The sequence below is a fragment of the Lathamus discolor genome, unplaced genomic scaffold (assembly GCF_037157495.1).
Source record: "Lathamus discolor isolate bLatDis1 unplaced genomic scaffold, bLatDis1.hap1 Scaffold_258, whole genome shotgun sequence".
Lineage (NCBI taxonomy): Eukaryota > Metazoa > Chordata > Aves > Psittaciformes > Psittacidae > Lathamus > Lathamus discolor.
The window spans coordinates 37,116-61,344 of NW_027069287.1; the positions used below are offsets into that span (position 1 = coordinate 37,116).

Consider the following 24,229-nt stretch of genomic DNA (forward strand, 5'->3'; position numbering starts at 1 on the left):
TCCTTCCTGTCCCAAAGGACACCCGGCTCCAGCCTGGATGACTCCAGTGCAGGTTGTCACGTCCTTCATCCCCCCAGGGCTTCCCTTCACAGTGGGATGGGGATGGATTGCGGCATCTTCCAGCTGGATCCAAAGGGATGTGCTGGTGGGAAGCCCTGGGGAGCGGGGGGTTCTCTTTGCCTCCTACCAGCCATGGCTCCGAGAGGCCGGCTCTGCAACAGCGGCACCTTCCCGCTGCTTTCCCACCCCTATTCCATTAACCTGTGTTTGGGAATAGCTCATGGAAGCTGGGGTGGGAATAAGGAGCGATGGATGCTGCTGGGAGCCCCCCATTATCCCACTCTTTGACAGGTTTCATTAGGGAAACGGTGGAGCAGCAGCAGGATTCATGGTGAGGGGAACGACGGGATTCCCGTTGGGAACGATGGGATTCCCGTTGGGAACGACGGGATTCTTCGGGAGCAGCGCCGTGATTCCCCCCCCGACCCCCGACGTGTGGAATCGGGCGGGCGGGCGCTAGGACCCGGGGTAGCGCTGCCCCGTCTCCATAGCAACCGCCGTCTCCTCCCCTGTCCCCCTCCCTCCGGCGTGCGCGCGGCGAGAAGCTGCTAGAAGGGCGGTGTGTGTGGGGGCCGCTCCGCGCATGCGCGGGTTGCGGGGAGGGGAGGAAGAGCGGGGGGGGGGGGGGGGATTTTGCTGCGTCACCAGCGCTCCGAGCGCGCGGGGCATTGTGGGAGCGAGGCCGCAGCCCCGAGTCCGCCGCCGCTACCGAGCGCCGCCGCCGCCGCCGCCCCGGAGCCACGGCCCTGCCCCCCCCCCGCCGCGCTCTGCACGCACCGGAGCCCGCCCGGGACCGCGCCGGAGCCATGTGAGGCTCTGCGGGGGGGGGGCGAAACGGGAGGGGAGGCGGGAGCGGCCTCACCGGGCCTTAGGCCTCGGGGCAGGCGCGGCCGCGGGGAGCAGGCCCCATGTAGTGACCTTGGGGGGGGGGGGGGGCCGGTACCGGGAGTGGGGGGGGGGATGGGGTTGGTGCTCCCCCCCCCGCCCCCCCCCGGGGTGGGTCCGTTCCGGTGTGGGGATGAACGGGGCGGTATCGGGGGGTGTGGACGGGGATGGCCGCGGTTAAACCGGGCCGAAGCATCCGGTAAGTGCCGGGGAAGGGGCCGCTCGCAGCCACGTGTGCGCCCCGGGCAGCCGGTAACGCGGGGCTCCCGCGTGCTGGTTAAAGCGGGCTCGTGGGGGGGGGGGCCGTGTCCGGTAGCGCGGGGCGCTGCGGGGGTGATGGAGGGGAACGGGAAAGCGGGGGGGGGGGGGGTGCTTTGGAGCCCTGAAGGAGGGGGCTGCTGCGTTGGAATGGGAGGCACTTGGATGTTTTCACCCCTAGAAAGCATCAATTCGGCTCAGATTGGGTTGTTTAGAGCGAAATGAGAGGGGTTTCACTCAAAAAACCCGATTGGAAGCAAAAGCAAAGCTGATTCCGTCAGCCAGGTCTGTTCCCTGTTGGCTGGGGGCGAAAAGCTCATCCTGCAGCATCCGCGAGCTCTAGGAATGGGCAGGATGCGTCCCAGGAAATGAGCCCAGCATCCGGAGTGCTCGAGGATGCACAAGGAGGGGTTCGCATGGCCCCAAGCAGGGAGGCTGAAGATTGAGCTCTGTGGCTAAGCTGGAAGTGGGTTCCGTTGAGGTGTCATGGGTGAAGCTGGGCCTGAGCGTGGCTCCGGAGGTCCTGGAAGCTGTCCTGCCCTCCTGGGATTGTCTTCTCAATGGGTGATTGGAAGAGGCAGGGAGATGGGAATTGCATGGAGCAGCCCTGGTGCCCCCAGCATAAGGCCGTGGAGCTGTTGGAGCAAGAGGAGGCCATGAGGATGCTCAGGGGCTGGTGCAGCTCCCGTAGGAGCCAGGCTGAGGACATCGGGGCTGGAGCAGAGAAGCTGCGTGGGGACCTCAGAGCAGCTTCCAGTGCCTGAAGGGGGGTACAGGGATGCTGGGGAGGGACCTGCAGCAGGGGCTGGAGCGATGGGACAAGGGGCGATGGGTTCAGGCTGGAACAGGGGGAGTTTGGGTTGGAGATAAGGAAGCGCTTCCCTGTGAGGGTGCTGGGACACTGGGATGGGTTGAATGGAGAAGGTTTGGATGCTCCATCCCTGGCAGTGCTCAAGGCCGGGTTGGACACAGGGGCTTGGAGCAAGCTGCTCCAGTGGAAGGGTCCCTGCCCATGGCAGGGGTTGGACCTGGCTGAGCTTTAAGGTCCCTTCCAACCCATTCCGTAAATGGGGGTAAAGCGGTGTTTGAATGAACCTCTGTGCTTCAGAGAGGCCTAAACCCCATGAGGACGTGGGGATGGTCCCAACCAAAGCCCTTGTGCTCCTGGGATGAGGTTGGTTGAGGAGGGAGGAAGCGTTGGGCTCCTTTTGGAGCATCCCTAAGGAACCAGCAGATGCCCTGCGGGTGCGGGAGCATCTCCTGAAGCACTCGGAGACCGGGAAGGCTCCACCAGCAGCCTCCCTGTGTGTGGAGGCTCCTTGGAATCTCCACATCCGTCTCATCCCGAAGTTGGGTTTGCAGCTCCAGGTATCCCGTGTTACCGGTGCTGAATGGTCAGGCCTCGTTCAAGGCCAAAGGAAGGTTTTCACCCTCTCAAAAGGAAGGATTTGAGGTTGGAAAACCCGGATAAAAGGTTGGAAATGGGAATAGTGCTGGAGGAAATGGTTCTCTTTCACCCCCCCTGCGGAAGTGGTGCCTTGTCCTACAACGCTGCTCTGAGGGATGCTGCTGGCTTTGCACCGTGTGGGCAGCACCTTCAAGGCTGGAGCCCAGCACCTTGGAATGCTGGAGAAGGGAATGCCTCTTGCGGCAGGGTGGCGTTGCTGTAACGCTTGGGGAGCGATACCAGCACCCAACGCCCGCTCCTCAGGGCAGGAAGCGTCACATCCAGAGCTCGGGTTGTGCTTCAGCTCCCCACAGGCCCTATAGCTGCAGTAAAGCACCCCGGTAAGTGACCGTCCAGCTCGCTCGGAGCACTGAACATCAGCGCAACCCGAGAGCCCTAGCATGGTTTCTGGTTGTTGCTGCTCGTGGTGGTTGGAGGAAGCCAAAGGACAACCCCAGGAGCATGAACCAGAGCTCGAATGGGGTTTGGGGCCTGTTCTTTGGGTGACAAAAAGCATCATGGAGCTGCTGCTGCCCCCTCATCCTAAAGCTTGGCATCATCTCGCGTTGCTTTGGCTCTCGGCTCCATCCAGGAGCTCTTTGCGGGGGGGGTCCCTCCTTGGATCCGTTGCCTCTTTGGGAGCTGAGTTGTCCCCTGTCGTCCCCCCCCCACACAGGCAGCCCGCATCCGCCAAGTGGTACGACCGCCGAGACTACGTCTTCATCGAGTTCTGCGTGGAGGACAGCAAAGACGTGAACGTGAACTTCGAGAAGTCCAAACTCACCTTCAGGTGCGGGGCCTGGGCGCGGGGAGGCAGCGCAGGGGGGCTCCGGGCACCAGGGAGCCCTTTCTCCATCCCGCTTGTGCTCCAGGCCCTGCTCCAGCTCCGCTTGCCCTTCGCTGGCCACGATGCTGGGGGCTTCCTGTTCAGCTCCATCCATGCTGGTCCTTTTCCATGAGCAGCTTCCCCAAGCCTGGAGCATCCCATGGGGCTCTTGTGACCCACTGTGATAACGGGTAGAAGGGCAGGGAGAGACACAAGAAGCAGGCTGGGAGCAGGGGGATGACGCGTGTGTGGATGTGTAGATGGAGTGTATCTGTTGCAGGGGCTGGTTTGGACCAACCACATCTTGTTTTCTCTCCACAGTTGTCTTGGAGGAAGCGATAACTTCAAACATTTAAACGAAATCGACCTTTTTAACAATATTGATCCAAATGTAAGTATCCTCCTGGCTTCCCAGTGCTGCGTCCTGGGGAAGAGCAGCTCCTTCAGGATGCTGGCGGCACTTCCGGCCTTGAAAGCATCTCCAGATGGTGTTCTTTAGGGCAAGGATGAAGTTGGTAGCTGAAGATAAGTGATAAAAGCAGCTTTTGGGGATGATATTAACAGGGATTTTCCTCCCTTTCAGGAATCAAAGCATAAAAGAACAGACAGATCTATCTTGTGTTGTTTACGAAAAGGAGAGTCCGGTCAGGCATGGCCAAGGTTAACGAAAGAGAGGGCAAAGGTGGGTTCAGCTCCTCTCGTCTGCCTGCTTTTCAATGGGGTTTCCTATTTGGGTGATGGTGAAGTGATGCAGTGGTTCGTGGGTCACTTCAGAGCAGCGCTTCTGCTTTACCTTCCTCCAGTACCAGCTCGGTACTTGCTTGCCCTGCACTAACACCCTTGTGTTGCTGCGCAGCTCAACTGGCTCAGCGTGGACTTCAACAACTGGAAAGACTGGGAAGATGACTCAGATGAAGACATGTCCAATTTCGATCGCTTTTCTGAGGTAGGGGAACACGAATCCCTGGAATTTGGGGTTTCCTTCCCTGGGATTCTCTCCGGGCAGAGCCTTCCTCCTCCTCCTCCCAGTGGTCCCTGAGCGCTTGTGGTGCTGCTTCACCCTCTAACGTGCATTTATCTCTCTGGAGCAGATGATGAACAACATGGGTGGAGATGACGACGTAGACTTGCCAGAAGTAGATGGGGCAGATGATGTAAGTGCTCTGTGGTAAATACAGCTTGCTCTGTGCTGAGGTCGGGCTCTTCAATAGCACCAAAGCTTGGCTGGGGCTCACAGGGAAGAGCTTCTGCCTAAGAGCTCATCTCAGTCTCCCCTCGGGCAGGTTCAAGCCATTCCCCTTGGCCTGTCCCTACAGGCCCTTGTCCCAAGCCCCTCTCCAGGTTTCCTGCAGCCCCTTCAGGCACTGGAGCTGCTCTCAGGTCTCCCCTTCAGGAGCCTTCTCTTCTCCAGGCTGCCCCAGCCCAGCTCTCTCAGCCTGGCTCCAGAGCACAATGATGGACCCGTAGCTCTTGGTGCCAGTGAGGCCAAACCGAGCTCGTGCCGTGGAGCAGCTCAGGGTTCACTGCAGGATCAGCAGCTCCTTTGCTGCTGGCAGGGGTGGTGGTGAAAGAAAAAGCTCCTTCAAGGCCAGTCTGCTCCAGTTAACGTTGTCTCTCCTTCTTCCTAGGACTCACCAGACAGTGATGATGAAAGTAAGTCCCGTCCCAACGTGATTCCATGCGGCTCCATGAGGGCTCCCTCCTGTCACTCACTGAACCCTGGCTCTGAGCTAAGGCCAGGGCTGGCCGATTGCTTTAATGCAATGGAAGCCTTTCCACACCAGCCTGAAATCCCAGTTCGACCTCCCCAGCACAGGCCTTGGGAGGCTTTGGCTTTAAGAGCAGCCCTGCCCATGGAGGCGGCTTCTCGAGTGGTTCCAGTGCCTGCCCATGGCTCTTCCTTATGAAGAACCAGACCCAGAGGCCTTCCACTGCCCCATGCCGGATGCTGAGGGTGATGAAACAAGGCTTAAAACCAAACCCAACCCCACTAACGCTCTTCCCTCTCGTCTTTCCTCTCTAGAAATGCCAGATCTGGAGTAAGGAAAAGCGTCGTCTTCAGGGTTTGGGGAAAGAACTTCATCACAACATTTCATAACCGAGATAAGAATTCCTGAGTTGATAGCCCTAACGGGAGCTCCTGCATCCTTTAACCCATTTTCAGTCCATTTTCAATGGCTTCACTGGTGGTAGGTGTGTACCATGGCACGGGGCGGCCTGAAAGCCACGAGAGGCAATAACTTTATGCATGAACCAGTTTTCCAGCCTTCCAACAACCAACCCACAACAAAACCCCCCCAGTTGAGGTGTAGGCCATCGAGACAGAACAGTTGCAATAAAGTTTACAGAGCCTCCTTGCCTCGTAGCGGATGTAATTCCCATGGGACAACCCTGAGTTGACACCAAGTTGATAGAAATGAGCATTTCTCCCCCTTTTCCCCCCTTCTTTTACCCAGTCCCTGTGGCCTGAAATTGGATGTTTGGACCGGGAACAAGAACTGGGGCTGTTGGCTCACGGTGGGGCCCTTCCATTAAACTTTGTATTGACAAGGCAACACCAATTCTCCTCCGTGGGGTTGTTCCAGCTCGAGTCACCGGGTACCGGTGGCCGGAGCCTGTCCCCTGGTACCGTTTGGCTCTTAAAGCTTTACACCCTCCTCCTCCTCCTCCGGGGCGATGCCTGTACATTGTTGCTTGTTGAGCTGTTCCTTTAGACCAAATCCTATTTGCACTGTGGCTGTGGAAGCGAGAAAGGGTGGGGAGGCACCGGGGGCACCGGGTACCAGGAATTCCGCCTCCCCCCCCCCTCCCCCCCCGGGGCACCTCCCAACCGGGCTGAAAAACCTCAATTTGTGTTCCGAGCAGCTGGGATTTTTTTAATGTCTGCATTCTTTCTAATAAACTGTTGAAGACTCCCGGGCCTCGCCTCCTGCTGCGCCCGCTCCGCACCGGCACCGGGACCGGGGGGGGGGGGGGGGGGGGGACGGGACACCGGGGCAGGCGGTGCTGGCGGCCCCGGTGGCTGCATTGCGGGGATGTGGGATGGGACGTGGGGAGCGAGGGCTCCGTTGGCCGCAATGGGGCTGGGGACGGGGCGGAACCGGTCACGGCGCCCGGTCCAAGGACACCCGCGGACACGTGCGCCGCCGCTTCCGCCGCTTGGCCCCGCCCCTTTCCCCTCCCCTTTAAGCTCTCCCAATCACCTCATCGCTCTCCTTGACGGATGTCTAACCTGCCCAATGGTGTGTCGGCGAGGAGCGAGCGCCTAGCGAAACGTAGCCAATAGGAGAGCGAGCGCGCGTGGCGCCGCACCCAATGCGGCGCTCGACGTGGCGCCGCGGTCCCGCCCCCCGCCGAGGGCCGTGAAGGGGCGGGCGGGGCTCGGGGCTCAGTCGGCGGCGCCATGTTGGGGCTGGCGGGTCGGGGCTGGGCCGCTGCCGCCGCCGCCGTTCGGCCGCCGCCGCCGCTGCTGCTGCGCCGCGGGGCCGGGCCCGGCCGCGGCCTCCTCCCGGTGCTGCTGAGCCGCGGGGCCGCGCCCGCCGCCGCCGCCGAGCCGCGTGAGTGCGGGGCCGCGCACGCGGGGTCACCTTGGGGCCTGCGCGGCTGAGGTGAACGGGGGGGGGGGGGTTAACGGGGGGACCGGGGGGGGTCTCGGGGCTTGCCCGGAGCTGCCGCTCCCCCCCCCCCCCCCCGACCTTGCCTCGTCGCCGTTGTCCCCGCCGCAGGCCGGCACTATGCATCCCCGGCGGCCCCCGCGGCCAAGGCCGGCTCCAGCACCGGGCGCATCGTGGCCGTCATCGGCGCCGTGGTGGACGTGCAGTTCGATGAGGGGCTGCCCCCCATCCTCAACGCGCTGGAGGTGCAGGGCAGGGAGACGCGGCTGGTGCTGGAGGTGGCTCAGCACCTCGGTGAGTCCCCGGGCCTCCCGCTGGCTCCTCCGTGGAGCTCAATGCGAGGAGGAGGAGGAGGAGGAGGAAGGAAGCGGTCTCCGGGCCCCGTTCCCCTTTGGGAGGTCGCGGTCTGCGGCTTCCAGCCCCATGGCAGGGCCCGGGGGGAAGGCACCAGCGGCTCCCCAGGGCCAGCCCGAGGGCGCTGCTGCGACGCTGCCCTTGGCCTTCGGCAGGGGAGAACACGGTGCGCACCATCGCCATGGACGGCACCGAGGGGCTGGTGAGGGGCCAGAAGGTGCTGGACTCCGGAGCTCCCATCCGCATCCCCGTGGGCCCGGAGACCTTGGGCAGGATCATGAACGTCATCGGGGAGCCCATCGATGAGCGCGGCCCCATCACCACCAAGCAGTGAGCGAGGCAAAACCCTGACCCGCGCTCGCGCCGTGGCCTGGTTTGGGGTCCTGAGCCCCCTTTGCCCCCCTGCAGGTTTGCTGCTATTCACGCTGAAGCGCCCGAGTTCGTGGAGATGAGCGTGGAGCAGGAGATCCTGGTGACAGGGATCAAGGTGGTGGATCTGCTGGCGCCCTATGCCAAGGGGGGCAAGATCGGTGCGTGCTCCCCATGGGCATGGGGCAGGGGTCGGGGGGGGGGGGGGGGGGGAGCAGGAGATTCCTTCGCTGATGAGGAACCGTTTGACTTTCGTTCTTCTGAGCTGGCTGAAGCCACCTGGATCGGTCTGAGGAGGAAAAGGGGGAGCAGGGAGATGGGGGAGCAGCCGGGCTGGACCCGGCATCGAGCGGGGTTCCCTTGGCCGCAGGTTTGTTCGGAGGTGCCGGCGTGGGCAAAACGGTGCTGATCATGGAGCTCATCAACAACGTGGCCAAAGCCCACGGTGGGTACTCGGTGTTCGCCGGCGTCGGGGAGAGGACCCGCGAGGGCAATGACTTGTACCACGAGATGATCGAGTCTGGGGTCATCAACCTCAAAGATGCCACCTCCAAGGTAGAGAGAAGGGGGTCTCCTGAAGCAGGGTTGGGGGGGGGCACCGGTAGCACCGTGCCCACCCCCTGTCCTCGCCCGCAGGTCGCTCTGGTCTATGGGCAGATGAACGAGCCCCCCGGTGCCCGCGCCAGGGTGGCCCTGACCGGGCTGACGGTGGCCGAATACTTCAGGGACCAGGAGGGTCAGGACGTGCTGCTCTTCATCGACAACATCTTCCGCTTCACCCAGGCTGGCTCCGAGGTGGGTGCTCAGCACCAGCCCCTCTGTGACCCCCCCCTCCATCCACTTGTGCAGTCCCTCAGAGCCTCTGTATCCCCCCCCCACCAAGGTATCAGCTCTGTTGGGGAGGATCCCCTCTGCCGTGGGCTACCAGCCCACCCTGGCCACCGATATGGGCACCATGCAGGAGAGGATCACCACCACGCGCAAGGGATCCATCACCTCCGTACAGGTGAGGCTACGACTGCATTGTGCGCCCTGAGGATGCTGTGTCATCGTCCCCTCCTGTCCCCATCGTCCCCTCCTGTCCCCATCGTCCCTTCCTGTCCCCATCGTCCTTTCTTGTCCCCATCGTCCTTTCTTGTCCCCATCGTCCTTTCTTGACCCCATCATCCCCTCCTGTCCTCATCATCCCTTCCTGTCATCATTACCGCTTTGTATACCCCATTGTCCCTTCCTACCTCCATCACCCCCTCCTATCCCCATTGTCCCTTCCTGTCCCCATCATCCCCTCCTGTTACCATCCCCTCCTATCCCCATTGTCCCCTCCATCCCCTTCGTGTCCCCTCCATCCCCATCGTCCCCTCCCTCCCCAGGCCATCTACGTGCCAGCCGACGACTTGACCGACCCTGCCCCTGCCACCACCTTCGCCCACTTGGACGCCACGACCGTGCTGTCCCGCGCCATCGCCGAGCTGGGCATCTACCCCGCCGTGGACCCCTTGGACTCCACCTCCCGCATCATGGACCCCAACATCGTGGGGCCCGAGCACTACGACGTGGCTCGAGGGGTGCAGAAGATCCTGCAGGTGAGGGATCCAGGGCTGCCCCCCGTAGGAAGCTAGGGGGGTGCACGTGGAGCCGCTCACCCTCGCCCCCCCCCGTTTTCTGCTCTCTTTGCAGGACTATAAGTCCCTGCAGGACATCATCGCCATCCTGGGCATGGACGAGCTCTCCGAGGAGGACAAGCTGACGGTGGCGCGGGCGCGCAAGATCCAACGCTTCTTATCCCAACCCTTCCAAGTGGCCGAGGTCTTCACCGGCCACATGGGCAAACTGGTGCCGCTGCAGGAGACCATCAAGGGCTTCAAGCAGATCCTGGCAGGTACAAAAAGAACCAGGATGGGGGGGTGGGACACACACGGATGTTTTGGGGGTGTCCCCCCCCCCCCCCTCCTTTCTCTTCACACCCCATCTCCCCCCAGGTGAATACGACCATCTCCCAGAGCAAGCCTTCTACATGGTGGGGCCCATCGAGGAGGCGGTGGCCAAGGCGGAGAAGTTGGCTGAAGAACACGCTTGAATGTGGCCCCCCCCCCCCCCCCCCAAAACCGGACCCCCCCACCGGGACCTCCCCCTCCCCAATATTTAACATTTCCAATAAAACATCAGTTGAAAACACCCCCGGCGGCCTCGTGTGAGCTACGGGGGGGGGGGAATGGGTTCAAGTTGGGGGGGGGGGGTGTAGGAGATGGGGGTCACACAAACGCACCCCCAAGCCGGTTGTCATGGGGGGGGGGGGGGGCCTGGTCCTGGTGTCCCCCCCATTGGGGCTCCACCATTTTGCAGCACAAAGCCCTATGGCCACGGCTGCTGCAGCTTCACCGGGGGGGGGGGGGCACGGTACCGGGAGCACCGGGGGGCTCAGGGCTGGGTTCGCAATGGGGGGGTCCCCACAAGCGCTGCACCCCCGGGTTAAAGGTGGAGGGAGGTGGGGGGGGGGGGGAACACCCAGAACCCAACCGGGGCCGCGGTCCCTTTAAATGGCGGCGCGTCCCCGCGGCGGAGGGGGCGGTGGCGGCCGCTGACATCACGCGGGGCCGGGAGCACCTGCGCGACACCGGGACCGGCACCGGGAGCGCGCCGGGCGGGCACCGGGGCTGCCCCCCCCCCCCCCCGCACCCTTCCGTAGGTACGTACCGGGGCTCCCCCCCCCATAGATGCGCATCGGGGCTGCCCCCCGCACCCCATAGGAGGTACCGGGGTCCCCCCCGCTCTATAGGTACGCACCGGGGCTGCCCCCCCCCCCCCGTAGGTCCGCCCTGGACGGGGCACGGAGCCCCCCCCCCCCAACGGCTGTACCGGGGCCCACGTCCCGGTGACCGGAGGCAGCACCACGGGGCCCCCCCCGCGCTGTCGCGCTCGGGGCCGGGATATCCCCCCCCCCTCCCCCCCCCATTCCCTTTGGGACCGCACCAACCCCCCCCCCCCCCCCCGTCCACAACCGGTACCGGGGCCCTGCGCCCCGCGTGACGTCAGCGGGGATCCCGGGGGTCGGGCTGCGTTTGGGGGTGGGGGGGGGGGGGGGGGTCAGAGCGGGGGGAATCCCCCCCTCCCCCACGTGGGCGCTTGGCTCCACCCCCCCTCCCCCCTTCCCCTCCCCCCCCCCCCCCTCCCTTTCCCGGTGACGCGCGCGCCGCTCCCGGTGACGCGATCGCGGCGGCGGTGACGTGCGCCGGGGGGGGGGGGAGGGGAGGGGAGGAGGGGGGGGGGGGGGGGCGGAGCTGGGGCCGCCGCTTCCTGCCCTGCGCCGCCGCCGCCGCCGCCGCCGCCCGGGCCCGGCCCGGTCCGTGCGGAGGGCCCGAGCCATGAGCAACGCCTGAGCCGGGCCCGGGGCGGGGGCACGGGCACGGGAACGGCACCGGTAACGGCACCGGGAGCGCGCGGCCGCGGCTGTTAACGGGGGGGGGGGGGGGGGGGGGGGAAGCGGTTGCGGGCCCGTGCGGGAGGGGTGGGGGAGGGGAGGAATCCCCTCCCCCCTGCGCCGCCTGCGGTGACCGGTAAAACACCCCCCTGCCCCCCCCCCCCCATCGTTACCGGCACTCGGTGCCCTCCCCCCCATCCCGCACGTAAAGGGAGTCCCCGTGCCCCTCCCCCCGCCCGGTTCCGCCCCCCCCCTTTGCGGAGGGGGGGGGAGGGGGGGGGGCTCCTCCATCCCAACGGGACCCGGTTTTGGGGGGGTCCTTGCATAGGGACGGGGGCGTCCCCGCCGTTGGCAAAGGGGGGGTTCCCGGTGCCGGCCCCCACATCCCCCCCTGCAGGAAGCGGCCGGGAAGTGCCCGGTTCGAGGCCCCGGTGCCGGCGGCTCCTTGGGCCGGGGCCGTCCTTCGGAACCGGGGTCGTGTCCGGGCCCCGGTGCTGCCGGCTCCACGGCACCGGGCTCGGTGGGGACCCGGCTCCGTGGCCCGGCTCCGGTCGCTCCCCATGGCCCGGTTTGCGGCTCCATTCCCGGTCACGTGCCGGTGCCGGGGGGGGGGGAACCGGGCCCCCCCATCCCATCCATCCCATCCCATCCATCCCATCCCGTCCATCCCATCCCGTCCATCCCATCCCACCTGCACCCAGCGCATCCCATTCCCCCCGCTCTGACCCCCAGCCCCGGTGCTGCCCCGGTGCCCACCCCCCGGCAGCGCCGTCACCACCCATACGGGTTCCTCCGGTGCCTGCATCACCGGGGCCCTGCAGCGGGGCCGGGTGTGATGAAATCCCCGTGGCCGCCATGGGGCCATCGGGGCCGCACCGGGGCTCCCATCTCCTCCGCTGCCCCACGGCACCCACTTGTGGGGCGCAGCCGGGTCCCGTCCCCATCGCTCGGTGCTGGGGGGGGGGGGGGGGGCTCAAAGCTGCTCCCCCCCGGTGAAGGTCGCTGAGGATCCGGCTGCGGCCGTGACCCCCGATGGGGGGCAGAGCTCGGGGTTGGGGGGCACCGGCTCTCACCGGCGATGCCCCCCGGGGCCCTGGCACGGAGCTCATCCCGCGCCGCCGTCGCCTCTCGTCCCCTCTGCAGCCATGGAAGCGAACTCCCCCTTGGGCTTCACCTCCGCTGCCTCGGGACCCAAAGCGGCCTCTGCCTCCGGGGACGGCCCCTTCGGCCCCGGCTCCGCGCTCGGCTTCTCCCCACAAGGGAAAAGTAAGTGTCCCCATAGGGGTTACTGTGTCCCCATAGGGGTTACTGTGTCCCCATAGGGGTTACTGTGTCCCCATAGGGGTTACTGTGTCCCCATAGGGGTTACTGTGTCCCTATAGGGGTTACTGTGTCCCCATAGGGGTTACTGTGTCCCCATAGGGGTTACTGTGTCCCCATAGGGGCTATTGTGTCCCCATAGGGGCTATGGTGTCCCTATAGGGGTTACTGTGTCCCCATAGGGGCTATGGTGTCCCTATAGGGGTTACTGTGTCCCCATAGGGGCCATGGTGTCCCCATAGGGGCTATTGTGTCCCCATAGGGGTTACTGTGTCCCTATAGGGGTTACTGTGTCCCCATAGGGGTTACTGTGTCCCCATAGGGGTTACTGTGTCCCCATAGGGGCCATGGTGTCCCCATAGGGGCTATTGTGTCCCCATAGGGGCCATGGTGTCCCCATAGAGGCTATTGTGTCCCCATAGGGGCCATGGTGTCCCCATGGGGGTTACTGTGTCCCCATAGGGGTTACTGTGTCCCCATAGGGGCCATGGTGTTCCCATAGGGCTGTGGTGTCCCCATAGGGCTGTGGTGTCCCCATAGGGCTGTGGTGTCCCCATAGGGCCATGGTGTCCCCATAGGGGCTATGGTGTCCCCATAGGGGCTATGGTGTCCCCATAGGGCTATTGTGTCCCCATAGGGGCTGTTGTGTCCTCATAGGGGTCATGGTGTCCCCATAGGGGTCATGGTGTCCCCATAGGGGCCATGGTGCCCTATAGGTGTTATTGCATCCCCATACAGGCCATAGAGTCCCCATAGGGCTGTGGTGTCCCCATAGGAGCCATGGTGTCCCTGTAGGTGTTATCGCATCCCCACTGGGGCCGTGGTGTCCCCCTCGGGGCTGGAACCGCTGGATTTACCCCATCAGCTGATTCCAAGCATCCGGTTAATCCGCGGCATCCGGAGCCGGTCCCGGCGCGCGGGGAGCCGTGGCCGCGGGCAGCGGTCGCGGCAGCAGCCCCCTCGAGCATCGGCTCCGTGTCTCCCTGCCAGGTCTCAACGGGGGCATGAACCTCAATGGCTTCTCCACCGTCTCGCACCCCAGCACTTCAGGGCCCCTGGCCCCCAGCTCGCCGCCCGCGGGCGCGCAGCCCCTGCGCCCCTACGACTGCCTATGGGACTACGGCCCCTACCCCGGCCCCGGTGCCGGCGGCCTCAAGGACGGGCGCTCCTCCACGCCGCCGCTCTTCCCCCTCAACGGCACCGAGCCCCGGTCCCCGGGCCACGGCACCAACCTGCGCCCGCCCGCCCAGGAGCTGTGGGCAACGGCAGCGCCGGCGCTATGGGGCTCAACTTCGACTCGCAGGAGCTCTACGACTCCTTCCACGAGCAGAGCTTCGAGCTGATGCCCAACGGGCCCCGCCGGGTTCTATGGGGCAGCTCAGCCCTTCGCGGAGGAGCCGGGGACCGGGGATGGAGGCGGCGATGCCACCGCCACCACCGCCAAGGACATCCCGGCCGCGCTGGCGGAGAACGGCGGCGGGCTCGTGGGCAGCATGGAGCTGGAGGAGGCGCAGCCGGGTAGGTCCCGGTGCTGCGGGCGCTGTGGGGCTGGCCCCATCCCCATCGCTCGCTGTGGGGCTGGCCCCATCCCCATCGCTCGCTGTAGGGCTGGCCCCATCCCCATCGCTCGCTGTGGGGCTGGCCCCATCCCCATCGCTCGCTGTGGGGTGCGCGACGTCTCCATCCTTCCCTTTAGACCTGAAGATGTGCGGCTACAACGGGGCTGCCCCCGGCGCGGGGGGGCCGGGGCTGGGGGCCGCGTCTCCCCTCGCCCCCCCCTTGGAGGATGCCCCCATCCTCAGCGAGGACCCCCTGGAGCCCTTCGGGCCGCTGGGCGCAGGTAGGGAAGGGGAGGGCCGGGGGGGGGGCCACGACGGGGCGGGCGCTCAGCGCCCGACTTCCGCGCCTCGGCCATTTTGGGCTCCGCTTCCAGCGCTCGGAGGCGGGGCCGGGGGCTCCGGAGCCCTTTTAACCCCTCCGGTGCCGGTCCCCTTTGTGGGGGGGGGGGGGGGGGGGATGTGGGTCTGTGCCCGCCCCCCAACCTCAGCCCCCATCCCTGCTGCTTCCCCCCCCCCCCCAGACCCCGGCGCCGGGGATCTCTATGCCATGGATGCTGCGCAGCTCGTGAGCGACAAATCCCCCCTCGGGGACCCCCCCGACCTGCACGATGGCCCCTTCAGCCTCCTGCCCCCCCCGCTGCTCGCCGGGCCCGGCTCGCCCGCACTGCACGGTACGAGCCCCACAGCGGGGCTATGGGGACAGCGTGGGGATGCGCTCTGGGTACCACCCCCCTTGTAGCAGCATTGGGGGGGGGGGGGTGGTCTCTGGGGCAGGGCAGGCGGTGAGCTCCCTGCCCTTGGCCCCATAGAGAGCAGCGTGGACCTGAACAGCAGCAGCCACGTGGGGCTGGGGAGTCGGGGTCCCTGGAGCTGGACCCCCCGGGGGGGTCCCCGGCCCCATCCGAGGAGGAGGAGGAGGAGGAGGAAGGCGCCGACAGCAGCCCCGAGGCTCCATCCGCAGCGGGGGCCGCGGCGCTGAGCTCCTCAGCACCAGGTAGGTCCGGACCCCCCCCCCCCCCCCCCCCTCCTCCCCATCACCCCCCCTATGAGCCCCCCAAGCACCAAGCCCAGTGCCCATCCCCTGCCCCACAGGCGATGCCCCGCGCCGCCGCATCGCCACGCAGGAGGAGGTGCGCTTCCCCCTGCAGCACGGGTACGTGTGTGTGTGTGTGTGTGTTGTGTCCCCTCCTGCCCCACGGCTGCCCCACGGCTGCCCCATAGCACGGGGCTGACGCTGCCTGCGCGCAGGTGGAGGCGCGAGGTGCGCATCAAGAAGGGGAACCACCGCTGGCAGGGGGAGACGTGGTACTACGGCCCCTGCGGGAAGAGGATGAAGCAGTTCCCGGAGGTGATCAAGGTACTGGGGGCAGCCCGGAGCCCCCGGCCCCTGAGCCCCCCCCCAGCCCCACACCCCATCGCTGCCTTCATCCCCCTCCTCCTCCTCCTCCGCAGTACCTGAGCAGGAACGTGGTGCAGGACGTGCGCCGCGAGCACTTCAGCTTCAGCCCCCGGATGCCCGTGGGGGACTTCTATGAGGAGCGGGAGACGCCGGAGGTGGGGATGGGGGCGCCCCCCCACCATGACCCCCCCATGTGTCCCCCTCATGACCCCCCTGCCCCCCATGCCCCCCCATCCCCCTCCCTTCCCCCCCATGCCCCCTCCATGCCCCCCCTTCCCCCCCATGTCCCCCCAATGCCCCCCCCATTCCCCCCTCCCCCCATGCCCCCCCATCCACCCCCATGTCCTCCCTATATCCCCCCCCTTCCCCCCCATCTTCCCCCCCATGCCCCCCCCTTTCCCCCCATGCCCCCCATGTCGCCCCCCATGTCTCTCCCCACACCCCCCCATGCCCCACCTTCCCCCCCCATCCCCCCCACATGCCCCCACCTTCCCCCTCCCATGCCCCCCTTCTGCCCCCATGTCCTCCCCATATCCCCCCCAAGACCCCCCCATGTCCCCCCCACTTCCCCCCCCACTTCCCCCCCATGTCCCCCTTTCCCCCCATGCCCCCCATGTCGCCCCCATGCCCCCCCATCCCCCCACATGCCCCCACCTTCCCCCCCCATGCCCCCCCATGCCCCCCTTCTGCCCCCATGTTCCCCCCATATCCCCCCCAAGACCCCCCCATGCCCCCCCCATGCCCCCCATGCCCCCCCATGTACCCCCGCATACCCCCCCAACCCCCATGCCCCCCCATCCCCCCCACATGCCCCCACCTTCCCCCCCCATGCCCCCCCATGCCCCCCTTCTGCCCCCATGTCCCCCCCATATCCCCCCCAAGACCCCCCCATGCCCCCCCCATGCCCCCCCATGTACCCCCGCATACCCCCCCAACCCCCATGCCCCCCCATCCCCCCCACATCCCCCCCCATCCCCCCCCCCCCCGCTGACCCCGCATCCCTGCTCAGGGCCCGCAATGGGTGAAGCTGAGCCCCGAGGAGATCCCGGCCCGCATCCAGGCCATCACCGGCAAGCGCGGGCGGCCCCGCAACGCCGAGAAGCCCAAGGCCAAGGAGGCGCCGGGGGCCAAGCGCGGCCGGGGCCGCCCCCCCAAGGCGCGGATGCTGGAGCTGCTCAGCAAGACGGACGCGCGGCTGCTCAGGAGGCTCGAGGCCCAGGGTACGGCCCCGTGGTGCTGGACGGGGCGGGGGGGGGCACGAAGGGGACCCGGCCGTGGGGCCCCGGCTCCATCCCTCTCTGCTCCCGTAGAGGTGCTGAGCGAGGAGGAGAAGCTGAAAATGAGCAAGATCAAGAAGAAGATGAGGAGGAAGGTGCGGGGGGGATGCGGGGGGTGGGGGGGTGGGGGGGATTTGGTTTGGGGGGGGGGGGGCCCATTGGGTTCTTGAGCTGGGTTTGGTCCCTTCCAGGCTAAGAACAAGCAGAAGCAGGAAGCCAAAGCACCCAGGGTGAAGGAGGCCAAGAAGAAGTGCAAGGTGAGCGCGGGGGGGGGAGCGGCAGGGAGAGGGGAGGGATGGAGCTGTCCCCCCTCCGTGCATTCCCCCCCCCATGCATCCCCCCCTCCATGCATCCCCCCCATGCATTCCTCCCCCTCCATGCATCCCCCCCCCATGTATTCCCCCCTTCATGCATCCCCCCCCATGCATTCCCCCCCATGCATTCCCCCCCCATGCATCCCCCCCATGCATTCCCCCCCATGCATCCCCCCCATGCATCCCCCCCATGCATCCCCCTCATGCATACCCCCCATGCATCCCCCCCCCCATGCATCCCCCCCCCTCCGTGCATCCCCCCCTCCGGCTCCTTAGGCCAAGGAGAAGAAGGGCAAAGCGGAGAAGGGCAAAGACAAAGCCCGTCCCAAGGAGAAGAAGGGGAAAGGCGCTCGCAGGGCAGAGCAGGGGCTGGCGGCCCAGCGGCGCCGGGAGCAGCGGCAGCGGCACCAGCTCCTGCTGGAGGAGATGAAGAAGCCGACGGAGGACATGTGCCTCGGGGACCACCAGGTACCGGCCATGGGGACGGCGCCGGGGCAGCGGTGCTGCCATCGCCCTGCGCCGGTGCCTCTGACCGCCCCATCCCGGTCCCGCAGCCGCTGCCGGCGCTGTCGCGCATCCCGGGGCTGGTGCTGCCGGGCGCTGCCTTTTCGCGGTGCCTGGCGGTGGTGGAGTTCCTGCAGAGCTACGGGCGCGTGCTGGGGCTGGAGCCCGGCCGGGACGTGCCGAGCCTGAGCGCGCTGCAGGAGGGGCTGCTGGGGCTGGGCGACAGCGCGGGGCGGCTGCAGGACCTGCTCGTGAGGCTGCTGCGCGCCGCGCTCGGCGACCCGGGCCTGCCCCAGTACTGCCAGGTGAGGGAGACGTGGGCCCCATCCCATCCCCATCCCATCCCCATCCATCCCCATCCCCATCCATCCCATCCCATCCCCATCCATCCCCATCCATCCCCATCCCATCCCCATCCCATCCCATCCCCATCCTCATCCATCCCATCCCATCCCCCTCCATCCCCATCTATCCCATCCCATCCCCATCTATCCCATCCCATCCCCATCCCCATCCATCCCATCCCCATCCCATCCCCATCCATCCCATCCCCATCCATCCCATCCCCATCCCCATCCCCATCCCATCCCCATCCATCCCCATCCCCATCCCATCCCCATCCATCCCCATCCATCCCATCTCCATCCCATCCCCATCCCCGTCCCATCCCCATCCCATCCCCATCCCATCCCATCCCTGCCCTGATCCCCTCCCCATCCCATTGCATCCCTGCCCCAGTACTGCCAAGTGAGGGAGACATGGTCCTCATCCCATCCCATCCTCATCCAATCCCATCCCATCCCCATCCCATTTCATCCCATCCCATCCCTGCCCCAGTACTGCCGCGTGAGGGAGATGTGGTCCTCATCCCATCCCCATCCCATCCCATCCCTGCTCTGATCCCTTCCCCATCCATCACATCCCTGCCCCAGTACTGCCAGGTGAGGAAGATGTGGTCCTCATCCTATCCCATCCCATCCCTGCCCGGATCCCATCCCCATCCCATCCCTGCCCCTGTACTGCCAGGTGAGGGGAGACATCGTCCCCATCCCAGCCCCATTCCCTGCCCTGATTCCAGCCCTGATCCCTGCCCCATCCTGAACCCAGTCCCCATTTCCTGCCTCAGTCCTGGCCCTGGTCCCAGCCCTGATCCCAGCTACAAGTCCTGCCCCAGACCCAATTCCAACCCCACTTCCTGCTCTGATTCCAGGCCCAGCCCTAATCCATGCCCCATTCCCTGCCCCATTCCTGACCCCGATCCTGCCCCTAATCCCTTTCTTGGCCCCAGCCCCAATCCCTGCCCCATTCCTGCTTCCATCCCACCCCTGACCCCAATCCCTACCCCATTCCTGACCCCGATCCCTGCCCCAATCACGGCCCTAATCCTGACCCCATTTCCACCCCTTGCCCTAGCCCTGATCCCTTGCCCCATTCCCAGCCCCATTCCCGGCCAGGCTGGGCTATCGGCGCCTGTGATGCCCTGGGTGCCGCAGGCTGGGGACAGGGATGCGCAGGCAGCCCTTGGGATGCTCCTGCCCCCCCCTTCGGATCCCGTTTCTCCCATCCGTGGGGGGCCTGATCCCTCCCTTTGCTGCTCCCAGTCCCTGAAGATCCTGGGGGAGAAGGTGTCGGAGATCAGCCTGACCCGGGAGACCGTGTCCGAGATCCTGCGCTGCTTCCTGACGGCGCACGGGGCGGGCGAGGAGCTCTGCGAGGGGCTCAGGACCAAACCCTTCCAGGCGCTGCCGCCGGCCACCAAAGCCTCCATCCTGGCCTTCCTGGTGGATGAGCTCAACAGCAGCGCCCTCATCATCAGGTGGGGGTCGAGGAACCGGGGCTGGGGCGGGGGGGGGGGGCAGAGCTGATCCCGACCCCCCCCCCCCCTTGGCCCCGGCCCCTTCCCAACGGCATCTCCCTGCAGCGAGATCGACAAGAGCCTGGAGAGCATGGCCGGCTACCGCAAGAACAAGTGGATCATCGAGGGGCGGCTGCGCAGGTGGGTGCTGCTGGGGGGTCCCACTGCCGGTGCCCCATGGGTGCAGGGGGGCCTGCTGAGTGTGTCCCATTGATGGAGCAGGGGCTGCTGAGTGCGCCCCATTGATGGAGCACATCCTGCTGAGTGTGTCCCATTGATGGAGCAGGGGCTGCTGAGTGTGACCCATTGATGGAGCAGGGGCTGCTGAGTGCACCCCATTGATGGAGCAGGGGCTGCTGAGTGCGCCCCATTGATGGAGCAGGGGCTGCTGAGTGCGCCCCATTGATGGAGCAGGGGCTGCTGAGTGCGCCCCATTGATGGAGCACATCCTGCTGAGTGTGTCCCATTGATGCAGTGTGTCCTGCTGAGTGTGCCCCATTGATGCAGTGCGTCCTGCTGTGTGTGCCCCATTGATGCAGTGGGTCCTGCTGAGTGTGCCCCATTGAGAAACCGCATACTGCTGCCTGTGCCCCATTGATGCAGTGGGGCCTGCTGCCTGTGCCCCATTGACAAACCTCATCCTGCTGCATGTGCCCCATTGACACAGGGGGTCCTGTTTGTGGCCTCTTCTTCTCCCCCTCCATGTCCCAGGGCTGGGGGCCTCAGAATGAATGTGGTGGAGCCAGGTCCCCAGTGGGGCAATGGGGCAGGCAATGAGATGGACAATGAGGCAGTGGGGCAGGCAGCGGGATGGGCAATGAGGCCATGGGGCAAGCAATTGGATGGGCAATGGGGCAGGCAGTGGGATGGGCAATGGGGCAATGGGGCAGGCAATGGGATGGGCAATGGGGCAATGGGGCAATGGGGCAATGGGGCAGGCAATGGGATGGGCAATGGGGCAGGCAGTGAGCCCCGTGCTGTGTGGGGCAGGCTCAAGGTGGCCCTGGCCAAGAGGACCGGGCGCCCGGAGTCGGAGATCACGGGGCTGGAGGCCGGGCGGCGCCGGCGCAGCTCCCGCCTCACCGAGGACCCAGCGCTGGACCTGGACGAGGAGGAGGAGGAGGAGAACCGGGGCCGCCGCTGCCGCAGGGAGGACGAGGTGGGTGTCCCGTGGGGCGCGGCCGTGGGGCGGATATGGGGCGGACATGGGGCTGGGGCTCCATCGCTGCTCCCTCACTGCTCCCATCCTGCCCCCAGCTCGACACCTCCGGCTCCAGCATCCCCGAGCTCGAGCGGCAGATCGAGAAGTTGGCCAAGGTGAGCGCGCTATGGGGCTGGGGGGGGGGGGGTCCAGCCCCACCGTGGGGCCCATCCCCACGCTGCGCTCTCCCCATAGAGGCAAATGTTCTTCCGCAAGAAGCTGCTCCATTCCTCGCAGACGCTGCGGGCGGCGGCGCTGGGGCAGGACCGGTACCGGCGGCGCTACTGGGTCCTGCCCCACTTGGGCGGCATCTTCGTGGAGGGCGCGGAGGGTGAGTGTGGGGCAGGGATGCAGGGGAACCCCCCCCCCCACCCCAACACATAGGGGGCTGGCTCCCAACGCCCCATCCATCTCCCCCCCTTGCAGCCGCAGAGCCGGAGCCCCCCGAGGAGAAGGTGCCCCCGGTGAAGCCGGAGCCGGTGCCGGTGCCCGTGGCCACCCGGGTGCCCCCCCCGGCGGCGCGGTCCCGTGGCCGGCCCCGCAAGAGCAAGGAGGAGCTGCCCCAGCACTGCGGGCCCCGGCCCCCCCCGCCCCTGCTCAATGGGGCGCTGGAGGAGCCGGTGGCCGTGGGGCAGAGCCAGCACGACCTCAGCCAGTCGGCGTTCCTGTCCTGGCTCAGCCAGACCCAGGCCTCCCTGCTCAAGGGCTCCGTGCTCACCCCCGACAGCAGCCCCGGCAAGGGGGACGCGGGGCTCCCGGTGCCCGAGGCCCCATCGGACCCCGCCGAGGAGGAGGAAGAGGAGGAAGAGGAAGAGGAAGAGGAGGGTGCCCCTCGGGACAAGAGGGGGCCCTGGTTCCATGTCCTGCCCCGCACCCCCTGCGAGGACCGAGCCCCCCCCGCTGCCGCCTCCGGCGCACAGCCCAAGGGCACGGCCAGGCAGGTGCGTGCTGGGGGGAGCAGGATGGGGCCCCTGCCTGGCACGGGGGGCGCTGAGCCCAGGAACACCACGGGGGTCTGGGGCTGAGGAGTGGGGCTGTCCCCAGCCATCCCCTTCCGCTCCCTCCATCCCCTTTTGACCCCCTCCATCCCTTTCTGCCCCCCTCCATCCCTTTCTCCCCCCCCATCCTCATCTGCCCCCCTCCATCCCCTTCTGCCCCTCTCCATCCCCTTCTGTCCCTCTCCATCCCCTTCTGCCTCCTCCATCCCCTTTTGACCCCCTCCATCCCCACCTGACCCCCTCCATCCCCACCAGCTCAACGGCCTCCCCACCGACGAGCCCACGGCTCCTTTGCTCGCTTCCACTCCGGTCCCCGCCGGCACCAGGACCCACGGCGCCTGCCCCAGGAGCCGGGGCAGCCTGGACCCCCCAGGGGGGCAGCCCAAGCGCCGGGGGCGGCCCCCGACCAAGTTCTTCAAGCAGATGGAGCAGAAGTTGCTGACGCAGCAAACGGAGCAGCCGGTGCCCCCCGGTGAGACCGCGGTGCTGAGCGCTGCTGGGCGCTGTTGAGCGGTGCTGGGCGGTGCTGGGCGGTGCTGGGCGGTGCTGAGCGGTGCTGAGCGATGCTGGGCGGTGCTGGGCGCTGCTGGGCGGTGCTGAGCGATGCTGAGCGGTGCTGGGCGGTGCTGAGCGGTGCTGGGTGATGCTGGGCGCTGCTGAGCGCTGCCGTGCCCCCGCAGAGATGCAGAGCGGGTGGTGGTGGCTGCAGCACCCCGAGGAGCTGGAGGCCGTGGCGCGGGCGCTGCACCCGAGGGGCATCCGGGAGAAGGCGCTGCACAAGCACCTCACCAAGCACAAGGAGTTCCTGCGGGAGGTCTGCCTGCGCGCCAGCACCGGTACTGCCCGCGGCCGCCCCGGTCCGCGTCCGACCCGATCCTGCATCCCCTCCGATCCTGCATCCCCTCTGATCCTGCATCCCCTCCAATCCTGCATCCCCTCCGATCCTGCATCCCCTCTGATCCTGCATCCCCTCTGATCCTGCATCCCCTCTGATCCTGCATCCCCTCCGATCCTGCATCCCCTCTGATCCTGCATCCCCTCCGATCCCGCATCCCGCTCTGATCCCGCATCCCCTCCGATCCCGCATCCCCTCCGATCCCACATCCCTTCCGATGTGACCCCATCCCTTTCTGTGCATCCCCAATCTCCTTCTATGCATTCTCCATCCCTTTCTATGCATTCCCCATCCCCTTTTCTATTACCCCCATCTCCTTCTATGTGTCCCCAGTCTCCTTCTGTGCATTCCCCATTCCCTTCTGTTCATTCCCCATCCCTTTCTATGCATTCCCCATCTCCTTCTATGTGACCCCCATCCCCTCCTATGTGACCCCTATCCCCTTCTATGCATCCCCCATCCCCTTCTGTGCATTCCCCATCCCCTTCTATGCATCCCCAATCTCCTTCTATGCATTCTCCATCCCTTTCTATTCATTCCCCATCCCCTTCTCTATTACCCCCATCTCCTTCTGTGTCCCCAGTCTCGTTCTGTGCATTCCCCATCCCTTTTTATGCATCCCCCCTCCCCTTCTGTGCGTTCCCCCTCCCTTTCTGTGACCCACGTCCCCTTCTCTGCATTCTCCCCCTGCAGACCCCATCTTCCACCCGCGCCCCGAGGCGGCCGGAGCCGCCGTGTCTCAGGAAGCCCTGGCCCGGTGGTCGGTGATGGATCGAGCCTACGAGACCGACCTGGCCGTGCTGCAGTGGGTGGAGGAGCTGGAGCAGCGCGTACTGATGGCCGACCTGCAGATCCGGGTGGGTGCCGGGGCGGCGCGGCGCGGTGCCTGCATCCCGGTACCCATCCTGACCCTCTCTTACCCCGCAGGGCTGGACGTGCCCCAGCCCCGACTCCACGCGGGAGGACCTGCGGTACTGCGAGCACAAAGTGGAGCCCTTGGAGGACATCACGGTGCGGAGCCGGCGGGACGGGATGCCGCTGCGCCGGGAGCGCACCAACCCGCTGGACCTGGCCGTGCTGCGCCTGGCGGCGCTGGAGCAGAACGTGGAGCGGCGCTACCTCAAGGAGCCGCTTTGGCCCCTGCACGAGGTGGTGGTGGAGAAAGCGGTGCTGAGCAGCGCCGAGGAGCTGAGCCTGGGCCCCACCGAGATGTGAGCCCCCCTTCTCCTGCCGCGGGATGCGAATGGATCCCTCCCCTCCATCGATCCCCGTTGATCCCTGCTGCTCCATCGCAGAGCCTACGAGATCACGCCGCGCGTCCGGACGTGGCGGCAGACGCTGGAGCGGTGCCGCAGCGCAGCCCAGGTCTCCCTCTGCATCCACCAGCTCGAGAAGTCCATTGCCTGGGAGAAGTCGGTCAACAGAGTGGTGAGGACCAGGGCCGGAGCGGCTGGGCATGGCGGTGGTGGTGGGGCCGTGGTTGAGCCGCGCTCCCCACAGACCTGCCTCGTGTGCCGGCGAGACGGCTGCGACCGCGGCTGCCACCTCTACTGCCACCGGCCCAAGATGAGCGAGGTGCCCGAGGGTGACTGGTTCTGCTCCGTCTGTGTCGCGCGGGTACGTGGTGGGGCAGCCCCTTGGGCACCCGGCTGCGGTGGTGACTTCCCATTCGCATA

General features: G+C 66.5%; 3 protein-coding genes and 1 non-coding gene across 4 annotated transcripts; all 4 read left to right on the forward strand.

Annotated features, from left to right (window-relative positions):
- Positions 1-631: 631 nt before the first annotated feature.
- PTGES3 (prostaglandin E synthase 3) lies at positions 632-6,391 on the forward strand. The gene is made up of 8 exons (XM_065664550.1): positions 632-868; positions 3,327-3,440; positions 3,798-3,867; positions 4,060-4,158; positions 4,333-4,422; positions 4,568-4,630; positions 5,105-5,129; positions 5,500-6,391. Coding segments are annotated over exons 1-8 (483 nt in total). The 5' UTR covers positions 632-866; the 3' UTR covers positions 5,520-6,391.
- A 473-nt stretch (positions 6,392-6,864) lies between these two features.
- ATP5F1B (ATP synthase F1 subunit beta) lies at positions 6,865-9,988 on the forward strand. Its single transcript, XM_065664549.1, has 10 exons — positions 6,865-7,033; positions 7,202-7,384; positions 7,600-7,774; positions 7,853-7,974; positions 8,184-8,368; positions 8,450-8,608; positions 8,697-8,819; positions 9,184-9,396; positions 9,491-9,692; positions 9,793-9,988. Exons 1-10 carry the CDS (start codon positions 6,880-6,882, stop codon positions 9,888-9,890), a joined length of 1,614 nt encoding a protein of 537 aa, XP_065520621.1. The 5' UTR covers positions 6,865-6,879; the 3' UTR covers positions 9,891-9,988.
- On the forward strand, positions 8,038-8,111 carry LOC136006526 (small nucleolar RNA SNORD59). Its single transcript, XR_010609170.1, has one exon. It is a non-coding gene; the product is annotated as a small nucleolar RNA SNORD59 (small nucleolar RNA).
- Positions 9,989-10,401: 413 nt separating the features above from the next.
- LOC136006521 (bromodomain adjacent to zinc finger domain protein 2A-like) lies at positions 10,402-24,222 on the forward strand (the record flags this gene model as incomplete). The annotated part of the gene is given in 27 exon segments (XM_065664552.1): positions 10,402-10,499; positions 12,375-12,497; positions 13,542-13,808; positions 13,811-14,069; positions 14,248-14,391; positions 14,632-14,781; positions 14,920-15,104; positions 15,203-15,263; positions 15,359-15,467; positions 15,563-15,664; positions 16,519-16,729; positions 16,820-16,881; positions 16,978-17,043; positions 17,377-17,568; positions 17,655-17,909; positions 19,206-19,420; positions 19,526-19,600; positions 20,450-20,618; positions 20,717-20,776; positions 20,856-20,991; positions 21,087-21,601; positions 21,914-22,130; positions 22,339-22,494; positions 23,247-23,410; positions 23,481-23,764; positions 23,849-23,981; positions 24,054-24,222. Coding segments are annotated over 26 exon segments (4,477 nt in total), but the record flags the coding sequence as incomplete, so codon positions are not given.
- Positions 24,223-24,229: the final 7 nt, after the last annotated feature.

Bases quoted from the DNA above. Each gene is read 5' to 3' on its own strand.
- ATP5F1B (XM_065664549.1), top strand. From the start codon at position 6,880: ATGTTGGGGCTGGCGGGTCGGGGCTGGGCCGCTGCCGCCGCCGCCGTT. The intron at 7,385-7,599 runs GTGAGTCCCCGG...GGCCTTCGGCAG, and splicing joins GGAGGTGGCTCAGCACCTCG to GGGAGAACACGGTGCGCACC. The intron at 8,369-8,449 runs GTAGAGAGAAGG...CCTCGCCCGCAG, and splicing joins TCAAAGATGCCACCTCCAAG to GTCGCTCTGGTCTATGGGCA.
- PTGES3 (XM_065664550.1), top strand. The intron at 3,441-3,797 runs GTGCGGGGCCTG...TTCTCTCCACAG, and splicing joins AAGTCCAAACTCACCTTCAG to TTGTCTTGGAGGAAGCGATA. The intron at 3,868-4,059 runs GTAAGTATCCTC...CCTCCCTTTCAG, and splicing joins TTAACAATATTGATCCAAAT to GAATCAAAGCATAAAAGAAC.